We start from the raw sequence: 12,396 nt of genomic DNA on the forward strand, positions 1-12,396 counted from the left end.
GACATTATTTTAACAGTTTTAGAAACTTTAGTGTTTCCTATCCAATACTATCATGCATATGCATATCCTAGCTTCTGGGCCTGAGTAACAGGCAGTTTACTTTGGGCACGTTTGTCATCAAAACTCCAAAATACTGCCCCCTATCCAAGAAAGGTTAAGCAAAATTCCCCAATTCCCGGGCTTAACTTCCCATGGAAAATTTCCAGGAAATTTCCCAACCCTTTGCAACCCTAGGCACAGGGAGAGAACAGTGGTATTAAGAGCCCACATTGGCTCCTGTGCTGAGTTGTTAATGGAGTTAGATTTTGCTGTTGAAAATCCAAAACTTAGATTTCAAGTGTCAAAGGTGAAACGTGATATATGGTCTGAAAACAGGCAGCTTTCAGGGCTTTCTCATGATTCCATCATAACTATTTACAAATGCCTCTGTTGATTGAGCTACATATTATAAACAAACAAAAAATGTCCTCTCACTGTCAACTGCGTTTAGTTTCAGCAAACTTAACATGTGTAAATATTTGTATGAACATAAGATTCAACAACTGAGACATAAATTGAACAAGTTCCACAGACATGTGACTAACAGAAATTGAATAATGTGTCCCTGAACAAAGGAGGGTCAAAATCAAAAGTAACAGAGAGTATCTGTTGTGGCTACCAGCTACATTAAGTACTGTAGTCCATCTCCTCCTCATGGACTGCACCAGATTTGCCAGTTCTTGCTGTGAGATGTTACACCACTCTTATACCAAGGCACCTGCAAGTTCCCGGACATTTCTGTGGGAAATGTCCCTAGCCCTAGCCCTCACCCTCCGATCCAACAGGTCCCAGACTTGCTCAATTTGATTGAGATCCGGGCTCTTTGCTGGCCATGGCAGAACACTGACATTCCTGTCTTACAGAAAATCACGCACGAACGAGCAGTATGGCTGGTGGCATTGTCATGCTGGAGGGTCATGTCAGGATGAGCCTGCAGGAAGGGTACCACATGAGGGAGGAGGATGTCTTCCCTGGAATGCACAGTTTTGAGATTGCCTGCAATGACAACAAGCTCAGTCCGATGATGCTGTGACACACTGCCCCAGACCATGACGGACCCTCCACCTCCAAATCGATCCCGCATCAGAGTACAGACCTCGGTGTAATGCTCATTCCTTCAACGATAAATGCGAAATTGACCATCACCCATGGTGAGACAAAGCTGCGACTCGTCAGTGAAGAGCACTTTTTGCCAGTCCTGTCTGGTCCAGCGACTGTGGGTTTGTGCCCATAGGCGACGTTGTTTGTTGCCTGTGATGTCTGGTGAGGACCTGCCTTACAACAGGCCTACAAGCCCTCAGTTCAGCCTCTCTCAGCCTTTTGCGGACAGTCTGAGTACTGATGGAGGGATTGTGCGTTCCTGGTGTAACTCGGGTAGTTGTTATTGCTGTCCTGTTCCTGTCCCGCAGGTGTGATGTTCAGATGTACCGATCCTGTGCAGGTGTTACACGTGGTCTGTCTTTGCAAGGACAATCAGCTGTCTATCTCCCTGTAGCGCTGTCTTAGGCGTCTCACAGTTTGGACATTGCAATTTATTGCCCTGGCCACATCTGCAGTCCTCATGCCTCCTTGCAGCATGCCTATTGCACGTTCACCCAGATGAGCATGGACCCTGGGCATCTTTCTTTTGTTTTCCAGAGTCAGTAGAAAGGCCTCTTTTAGTGTCCTAAGTTTTCATAACTGTGACCTTAATAACCTCTTTGGTACCAGTGGGACGGTAGCGCCCCACCTCGACAACAGCCAGTGAAATTGCAGGGCGCCAAATTCAAAACAACAGAAATCCCATAATTAAAATTCCTCAAACATACAAGTATTATACACCATTTCAAAGATACATTTCTTGTAAATTCAACCAGTGTCCAATTTCAAAAAGGCTTTACTGCGAAAGCACACCATGCGATTATGTTAGGTCAGCGCCTAGTCACAGAAAACCATACAGCCATTTTCCAGCCAAGGAGAGGGCTCACAATGTCAGAAATAGCTATTAAATTAATCACTTACCTTTGATCTTCATCAGATAGCACTCTCAGGACTCCATATTAGACGACAAATGTGTGTTTTGTTTGATAAAGTTCATCTTTATGTCCAAAAACATAATTTGAAATTGGTGCGTTATGTTCAGAAATGCATTGTCTCCAACAATCATCTGGTGAAAGTGCAGAGAGCCACATCAAATTACAGAAATACTCATTATAAATGTTGATGAAAATACTGTTATACATGGAAGATATACTTCTCCTTAATACAACCGCTGTTTTAGATTTCAAAAAAACTTTATGGAAAAAGCAAACCATGCAATAATCTGAGTACAGCTTTCAGACAACAAAGCAGCCAAAAAGATATCCGCCATATTGGGCAGTCAACATTAGTCATAAATAGCATTATAAATATTCACTTACCTTTTGATCTTCATCAGCATGCACACCCAGGAATCGCAGTTCCACAATAAATGTTTGTTTTGTTCGATAATGTCCATCTATGTCCAAATAGCTTCTTTTGTTAGGGTAAACAAATCCAAAAGCTCGTTCAGGTCCCGCCGAACGTCGGACGAAAAGTTCATAAAGTTCTGTTACAGCCCGTAGAAACTTGTCAAACTAAGTATGGAATCAATCTTTAGGATGTTTTTAACATAAATCATCAATAAGGTTCCAACCGGAGAATTCCATTGTCTGTCGAAAAGCAATGGAACGAGGGCTAACTCCCTCCTGACCGCACCTCAGAGCCTGTGGCACTCTGCCAGACACCTGGCTCAAACAGCCCTTATGAGCCCCCACTTCACAGTAGACTCCTCAAACAAAGTTCTAAAGACTGTTGACATCTAGTGGAAGCTTTAGGAAGTGCAACATAACCAATATCCCACTGTATGTACAATAGGGGCTAAGTAAAAAATTCATAAACTACAAGCCTCAGATTTCCCACTGGATTCTTCTCAGGTTTTCGCCAATCAAATGAGTTCTGTTATACTCACAGGCATCATTCAAACAGTTTTAGAAACTTCAGTGTTTTCTATCCAATACTACTATTAATATGCATATATTAGCATCTGGGACAGAGTAGCAGGCAGTTTACTCTGGGTACCTTATTCATCCAAGCTACTCAATACTGCCCCCCTGTCACCAAGAAGTTAATGCAACCGCTGTGTCAGATTTCAAAAAGGATTTACGGCAAAAGCACACCATGCGATTATGTTAGGTCAGCGCCTAGCCACAAAGAACCATACAGCCTTTTTCCAACCAAGGAGAGGTGTCACAAATATCAGAAATAGCGTTAAAATTAATCACTTACCTTTGATTATCCTCATCTGATGGCACTCCCAGGTCTCCATGTTAGACAATAAATGTTAGTTTTGTTCGATAAAGTTCATCTTTATGTCTAAATACCTCCTTTTTGTTTGCGCGTTCAGCCCAATAATCCAAATTCATGAGGCGCGGGCACTAAGTCAGACGAAATGTCAAAAAAGTTCCATTACAGTTTGTAGAAAGATGTCAAACGATGTATAGAATCAATCTTTAGGATGTTTTTATCATAAATCTTCAATAATATTCCAACTGGACAATTCCTTTGTCATTAGAAATAAAAGGGAACGTGCTCACGACTCTGCACGTGACTCAACTAAAGGCTTTCAGCCAGACCCCTGGTTGAAACAGCTCTTATTCGCTCCGCTTTCACAATAGAAGCCTGAAACAACGTTCTAAAGACCGTTGACATCTAGTGGAAGCCTTAGGAAGTGCAATCTGACCCCATTTACACTGTATATTGGATAGTCAATCACTTAAACTACAAACCTCAGATTTCCCACTTCCTGGTTGGATTTGTCTCTGATTTGTCAGAGGCGAAAGCCTGCCATATGAGTTCTGTTATACTCAAAGACATCATTCAAACAGTTTTAGAAACTTCTGAGTATTTTCTATACAAATAATATGCATATCCTAGCCTATGGGCCTGAGTAGCGGGCAGTTTACTCTGGGCACGCTTTTCATCCGGACGTGAAAATACTGCCCCCTACCCCAAAGAAGTTAATTGCCTACTGTCTGTAAGCTGTTAGTGTCTTAACGACCGTTCCATAGGTGCTTGTTCATTAACAGTGTTAAAACCCTTTACAATGAAGATCTGTGAAGTTATTTAGATTTTTACGGATTATCTTTGAAAGACTGGTCCTGAAAAAGGGACGTTTTCTTTGTTTGCTGAGTTTATTTTATGTAAGCAGTGAGTACAGTATATTCTCTTTTATGCAAGTAGTGAGTTACAGTATAATCTGTTTGTCTTTGCTTTATGTTGGTTTGTCATGTGGTCAACCCCTGCAGGACCAGGACAAGGAGTATGTAGGCTTTGCTACTCTGCCCAACCAGGTACACAGGAAGTCAGTAAAGAAGGGATTTGAGTTCACTCTGATGGTTGTAGGTGAGGACAGGGGAAGGGCTGTCAGGGAGTTGTAGTTTGTTCACTTTCATGACAATGTTTCCACTGCTAAATTAGAAGTATTTAGCAGGGATATGATCAGGGTAAGCAGGATCTCTTGCGTTCTATCTCCCTCATTCTCTTCATCATTCTCTCTCTCCCTCCCTCTCTTTCTCTAGGAGAGTCTGGTCTGGGTAAATCTACACTAGTCAACAGTCTGTTCCTTACAGACCTCTACAAGGACAGGAAGGTGCTGAATGCAGAGGGTGAGAGTGTGATTTCTCAATGGGTCTATTACTGTTGATATTGTACTTCTGCAACATCAAGTTGTATCATGTGGAGTGGTTTGTCTCTACTGTACCTACCCAACCCTGATCTACAAGATAGATTTTATACAACCTCTGATCTTCTGTGTATGCATGTGTGTGTTTTTGTTTGTGTGCGTGTGTGCATCTGTGTGTTGTCCAGAGAGGCTGGCTCAGACTGTGGGCATCACTAAGAACACAGTGTGCATCGAGGAGAAGGGAGTGAAGCTCAAACTCAACATAGTGGACACACAAGGTTATGGAGATACCATCAATAATACAGACAGGTATATAGGTATGCACCGGTACATGTAGGTTCATAAAGATGCTAAATAGTAATAAGCTTAGCCTAGTCTCAAAATGACATGGTGTGCTCATGAAAAAGTCCTCCCCAGAGCCATTGTGAGTGTGTGTGTCATGGGAGCTGTGCTTACACACCCTTCTGTCCTGTGTGCGTGTGCTGCTGTAGCTATAAGTGTGTTTCAGACTACATTGACCATCAGTTTGAGCAGTACCGCAGGGATGAAATTGGCCTGAACAGAAAGAACATCCAGGATAACAGAGTCCACTGCTGCCTCTACTTCATCTCTCCCTTCGGACATGGGTACCAGACTACACACACACTCAAACTACACACTCAACCTATGCAAACGTTACACACTGTGTGTCTGTGTGTGTCGTCAGTCTGCGGCCATTGGATGTAGAGTGTATGAGGGCTCTGCAGGACAAGGTCAACATCATCCCTGTTGTGGCCAAATCTGATGGTCTCACTTATGATGAGGTTAAGAAGAAGAAGAGCAGGGTAAATAAGATGGTTTTCCAGACCCTAGTTAGAGTGACATGTCTCAAGCTATCACCTTTCCCACCAGTTGTTTATTTCACTGTGCAGATATTTTACCTTTATTACACATTTTCACTCTAAAATAGAAGCCATAACTCCCCCTCACTCCCCCTCTCTCTCGCTTCCCCTTTCTTGCCTTCTATATCTCCCCTTCCCCCTATCCTGCTCCCCTATCCCTTGTATTCTCCCTCCCTTTTTCTCTACTTCACTCTCCCCCTCCCTCCCCCATCTCCCTCCCCTATACAGATCCTAAGTGAGATAGATAAGTACAGGTTAAAGATCTACCAGTTCCCAGACTGTGACTCTGATGAGGACGAGGAGTTCAGGAGGCAGGACATGGAGCTCAAGGTGAAAACGGACAGACGGATGATGATGACAATAACAGCTTTGTCAGCAAAATGTTGGTTAAAACAATTTGAATTCAATCACTTTTTGACAGCACACCCTTTGATTTGAACAAAACCTTCCATACATATTTGCCCATTGTAGAAGTGCTCAGAAAGGGACTTTTTGGACCTGTATGCCAAAACATTCAAGAGATAAAGGTGCTCAAAGTTTACCTATTTAGTATCCCCCACCGTACAATGAGACATCCATGTCTTCATCACTGGAAAATATAAATGGTTGAGATTTATATAATTTAAAAGCCTATAAACAGGGTTGTCAAACTGTTTTATAATTTCTTAAAAATATATATATTTTTTTACTTTTAACGTCAATTATCAAAAAAAATCTATTCTCTGATTTCTTTCAAATTCAAATATCAAATTGTATTGGTTGCATACACATATTTAGCAATGGTATTGCGGGTGTCATGAAATGCTTGTGTCCCTAGCTCCAACACTGCAGTAATATCTAACAATACACACATCTAAAAAGTAAAATAATGTAATTAAGAAATATTAGGACAAGTAATGTCAGAGTTTTGTGTGTGTATATATATTGTTAAGTTCTGAACAAACCGACTAAAATCTCAGACGTCTAGAAAAAGCTAAAACTGTGTTTGGGCCCACTGGGTGCTTCTGCTGTGAACACAACATACAAGTCACAAAATAACATATTTATACCATCTGACTAGGCAGTCACCTCCTTTTATGTGTAAGATAAACAATTCTCAGTCTGTTCCTCTAACTGGTATTGTCATGGCCTGCCTAAATCTAGGCGTGGAAGTGTGTGAATATGGGATAGGACTGTAGTCAGATGGTCTTCAGGGTGGACCCCCATGGCCCCCCTCCCAGCAGTGTCTTCTCTCTTTAACTGTTGACTTATCTTGAGTTGCATTCCACATCCCTCATTGTCCTAGTTCCACAGAAGCTGGCCTGCCTTATCAGGAACTGAAACCAAACTGCTACCTTTTGCCTCCTTCCTTTAGAAATATTAATATTCAGCAATAACATGTTTGAACAGAATATGAACTTTCTGCACTTCCCCCTGTCTCACTCAGTAACTTTCTATACACAAAGTTCTTATTCACCCTTCATTGACCTCCAACATATACAGTACCAGGCAAAAGTTTTGACACACCTACTCATTCAAGGGTTTTTATTTTTATTATTTTCTACATTTGTAGAATAATAGTGAAGACCATCAACTATGAAATAACACATATGGAATCATGTAGTAACCAAAAAAGTGTTTAATGTATTTCGCCTTTGAGTTGTCTCGCTGAAATGGTAATACTCTTTCAAATGACTGTTCGACTTGTTGACTGCTCGTTCCACACAGTAGATATTGTGGGCTAGGTAAGGAATGCAGTGTTGCTTGTGTAGCGCAAAACTTTACGTGACTTCATTACGTCATGTAATTATATAGGTATGCATGTCAGCTTCGACATTGGTTTTGCATATCAGCGTTAAACTAGACGTCGGGCCGATACCGATGTTGGCATTTTTAGCTAATATCGATATGTTCACCGATTTATCGTGCATCCCTAGTAGTAACCAAAAAACGTGTTAAATCAAAATATATTCTTCTTTGCCTTGACTGTTTTGCACAGTCTTGGCCTTCTCTTAACCAGCTTCATCTGGAATGCTTTTCCAAAAGTCTTGAAGGAGTTCCCACATATGCAGAGCACTTGTTGGCTGCTTTTCCTTCACTCTGCGGTCCAACTCATCCCTAACCATCTCAATTAGGTTGAGGTCGGGGGATTGTGGAGGCCAGGTCATCTGATGCAGCACTCCATCACTCTCCTTCTTGGTCAAATAGTCCTTACAAAGCCTGGAGGTGTGTTAAGTCATTGTCATGTTGAAAAACAAATGATAGTCACATTAAGCCCAAACCAGATGGGATGGTGTATCACTGCAGAATGCTGTGGTAACCATGCTGGTTAAGTGTGCCTTCAATTCTAAATAAGTCACTGACAGTGTCACCAGGAAAGCACCCCCACACCATCACACTTCCTCCTCCATGCTTTACGGTGGGAACCACACATGCAGAGATCATCCGTTAACCTACTCTGCGTCTCACAAAGACACAGCGGTTGGAACCATCAAACCAAAGGACAGATTTCCACCGGTCTAATGTCCATTGCTCGTGTTTCTTGGCCCAAACAAGTCTCCTTCTTATTTGTGTCCTTTAGTGGTGGTTTCTTTGCAGCAATTCGACCATGAAGGCCTGATTCACGTAGTCTCCTCTGAACAGTTGAGTTTGATGTTTCCAAGCATTTATTTGGGCTGCAATTTCCAAGGCTGGTATTTCTAATCAACTTATCTTCTGCAGCAGGGTCTTCATTTCCTGTGGCGGTCCTCATGAGCGGCAGTTTCATCATAGCGCATTATGGTTTTTGCGACTGCACTTGAAGAAACGTTCAAAGTTCTGACTGACCTTCATGTCTTAAAGTAATCTTTGCTAATTTGAGCTGTTCGGGCAATAATATTGACTTGGTCTTTTACCAAATAGGGCTATCTTCTGTATACCACCCCTACCTTGTCACAACACAACTGATTGGCTCAAACACATTGAGGAAAGAGATTCCACAAATTAACATGGCACACGTGCTAATTGAAATGCATTCCAGGTGACAACGTCATGAAGCTGTTTGAGAGAATGCCAAGAGTGTGCGAAGCTATCCTCAAGGCAAAGGGTGGCAACTTTGAAGAGTCAAATATATTTTGGTTTTGTTAACGTCAAGATAATGGAATTCTTTGCCCTTGACAATCAACCGTTCTCTGTCGTGGGTGATGTTGGCTTTAGCGACTGGTCGAGCACCAGTACACACTACCAAGTGAGCTATTTTTCAGATGTTGCCCTACCGGAGTTGCACAGTAATAGTGTCACTGCTATTAGCTTCACGACATACTATGGAATGCCGTTTGGGTCTTTTCGTGTGAAAAAAGATACACGTCAAATAAGCTTTTAATTTGACATGTCAAATAACACAGTTCTATTATAGAATGTGTGTTCAGAATTTGCACGTGCAAGCCAAGCGCCACCACTACTATCAGTAGCACTGTCAAAGCTGTACAAAAAGGTCTGCAAACACCGGCCACAAATAATGTGTTTACAATAAAGCCTTATTTGTTCGATCGCAGCTTCTAGCGAGCTAGCTAGCTTTAGCTTGGTACCTAGCAAGCACCAACTCAACCAGCCTGAAAACAATGACCAGTAGGAACTGCAGTCATTTTCATTATTCTTGGCAATGATTTAGGAATCCTTGTGAGGTAAGTATTAGCTAGGTAGCCAGTTGTCGTTCGCCTATTGAAATTGAACTTCAGTTAATGAAAATAAATAGCTAGCCAGCTACTAAACCCTTTTGCCCAAAAGCTAATGTTATAAGCAGCCAGCTAGCTTCATCTGGCTAGTGAGGCTCGACCGAACTGGGTTATGTGTTGTGAAGGATTAGGGCACAATAGTGTAATTTGTGGTTTGCCTTCAAAATAAAAGTATCTCTTAGACAGTGATGCAGAAGGTTACGATTGGTGGAGTTATGCCGTATTTAGACTAGATAATGTTAAACAAGGTTGAAATGTGAAGCAATGAAATGGGGTATCAGTCTACTCGCTGACACCCGCAGAACACAACTGTGAAGAGTTTACGCAAATATTGGCGTTGTAGCTCTTATCTCGTGACTGTGAAATCACCTCCCTTGTCAGGCTATTGTTTGTGTGTTGACATTCATATTGCACTGTACAGCTTTACCTAAGGATTGGGGATCAGTGAAATGGGGTATCAGTTTATCAATACCCAAGCAATTATTATTTATTTTTTCTCCCAACATCCTCATCAGAGTTATCAGACTCAAACATCCACGCAGTATTGTTTTTCCTTGGGAATAGTGTTCAATACACATAGTGCCTTGCAAAAGTATTCATCCCCCTTGGTGTTTTTCCTATTTTGTTGCATTACAACCTGTAATTTAAATGGATATTTATTTGGATTTCATGTAATAGACATACACAAAATATTCCAAATTGGTGAAGTGAAATGAAAAAAATAAACTGAAAAGTGGTGTGTGCATATGTATTCACCCCCTTTGCTATGAAGCCCTATTTAACCAATTACCTTCAGAAGTCACATAATAAGTTAAAGGCCACCTGTGTGCAATCTAAGTGTCACATGATCTCAGTATATATACACCTGTTCTGAAGGCCTCAGAGTCTGCGACACCACCAAGCAAGGGGCACCACCAAGCAAGCGGCACCATGAAGTCCAAGGAGCTCTCCAAACAGGTCAGGGACAAAGTTGTGGAGAAGTACAGATCAGGGTTGGGTTATAAAAAAATATCACACTTTGAACATCCCACATAGCACCATTTAAATCCACTATTAAAAAATGGAAAGAATATGGCACCATAACAAACTGACCAAGAGAGGGCCGCCCACCAAAACTCACGGACCAGGCAAGGAGGGCATTAATCAGAGAGGCAACAAAGATTACCCTGAATTAGCTGCAAAGCTCCACTGCGGAGATTGGAGTATCTGTCCATAGGACCACTTTAAGCTGTACTCTCCACAGAACTGGGCTTTATGGAAGAGTGGCCATAAAAAAGCCATTGCTTAAAGACAAAAATAAGCAAACACATTGGGTGTTTGCCAACAGGCATGTGGGAGACTCCCCAAACATATGGAAGAAGGTACTCCGGTCAGATGAGACTAAAATTGAGCTTTTTGGCCATCAAGGAAAACGCTATGTCTGGCACAAACCCAACACCTCATCACCCCTAGAACAACATCCCCACAGTGAAGCATGGTGGTGGCAGCATCATGCTGCGGGGATGTTTTTCACCGGCAGGGACTGGAAACTGGTCAATTGAAGGAATGATGGATGGCGCTAAATACAGGGAAATTCTTGAGGGACATCTGTTTGTCTTCCAGAGGTTTGAGACTGGGACGGAGGTTCACCATCCAGCAGGACAATGACCCTTAGCATACTGCTAAAGCAACACTTGAGTGGTTTAAGGGGAAACATTTAAATGTCTTGGAATGGCCTAGTCAAAGCCCAGACCTCAATCCAATTGAGAATCTGTGGTATGACTTAAAGATTTCTGTACACAAGCGGAACCCATCTAACTTAAAGGAGCTGGGGCAGTTTTGCCTTGAAGAATGGGCAAAAATCCCAGTGGCTAGATGTGCCAAGCTTATAGAGACATACCCCAAGAAAGAGACTTGCAGCTGTAATTACTACAAAATGTGGCTCTCCACAAAGTAATGACTTTGGGGGGGTGAATAGTTATGCACGCTCAAGTTTTCAGTTTTCTTTGGTCTTATTTCTTGTTTGTTTCACAATAACTTTATTTTTCATCTTCAAAGTGGTAGGCATGTTGTGTAATTCAAATGATACAACCCCCCCCCCCCCCCCAAATCTATTTTAATTCCAGGTTGTAAGGCATTAAAATAGGAAAAATTCCAAAGAGGTGAATCATTTCATAAGCCACTGTAGGTTGACAAATGTGGCTCAATTCAGTTGTTTCAGAGTCCCGCAATAAGAGCTACGATGCTAATGTTCTCTGGGTGTCACGGAGTAGACTGATACCCCATGTCATTTATTCACAATCCATAGGTAAGGCTGTGCAGTGAAATAAGTATGCTCCCAATACAATTCTAAAGTATAATACATCCAGTGTGATTTCAACAGATATTTTGTCAAATTAACTAATTATTGTCTTTTGTAGATTTTTATATAACATTCCAACCTTGTTTAGCATGATCTATTCAATTATGGCATAATTCTACTATTTGTATTCATTTGCATCACTGTCAGTGACATACGTTTATTTTTAAGGATAACCGCAAAGTCCACTATTGTGGCTAATCCTTATTGTGGCTAGCTTCACATAGATGGGTCTGACCATTTAGTCAAATCAGAACTGTCTTATAAATTAGGGTTATTTTAGATTATGATGTGCTGGGTCATCGGTTAGTCGGGCAAATTGAGGTATTATGTACATGTAGGCATAGTTAAAGGGACTATGTATAGATGAAAAACAGAGTAGCAGCAGCATAAAAGAGGAGTTGGCGGGGGGAACAATGCAAATCGTCCGGGTAGCCATTTGATTACCTGTTCAGGAGTCTTATGGCTTGGGGGTAAAAGCTGTTGAGAAGCCTTTTTGTCCTAGACTTGGCACTCTGGTACCGCTTGCCATGCGGTAGTAGAGAGAACAGTCTGTGGCTGTGGTCTTTGACAATTTTTAGGGCCTTCCTCTGACACCGCCTGGTGTAGGGGTCCTGGATGGCAGGCAGCTTCCACCTTCTCAATGCCCTTTAAGTGTAGAGAAGACACTGTACAAAGTGACAAGCAACGGTCATTTTCATCCTGGTGTCTTTATTTTAACTTTATTTCACCTTTATTTAACAAGGTAGGCTAGTTGAGAACAAG

General features: G+C 41.8%; 1 protein-coding gene across 1 annotated transcript in view; it reads left to right on the forward strand.

Annotated features, from left to right (window-relative positions):
* The window catches only part of LOC109864664 (septin-5), a 32,022-nt gene that overhangs the window by 11,495 nt on the left and 8,131 nt on the right, over positions 1-12,396 (forward strand). Inside the window, exons 3-8 of the mRNA XM_020452531.1 lie at positions 4,344-4,440; positions 4,617-4,703; positions 4,906-5,029; positions 5,212-5,346; positions 5,427-5,544; positions 5,830-5,931. Of these exons, the coding sequence (XP_020308120.1) occupies positions 4,344-4,440; positions 4,617-4,703; positions 4,906-5,029; positions 5,212-5,346; positions 5,427-5,544; positions 5,830-5,931 (663 nt within the window). The remainder of the gene's footprint in view (positions 1-4,343; positions 4,441-4,616; positions 4,704-4,905; positions 5,030-5,211; positions 5,347-5,426; positions 5,545-5,829; positions 5,932-12,396) is intronic.

This window comes from Oncorhynchus kisutch, linkage group LG19 (assembly GCF_002021735.2).
Source record: "Oncorhynchus kisutch isolate 150728-3 linkage group LG19, Okis_V2, whole genome shotgun sequence".
NCBI classification, from domain to species: Eukaryota; Metazoa; Chordata; class Actinopteri; order Salmoniformes; family Salmonidae; genus Oncorhynchus; species Oncorhynchus kisutch.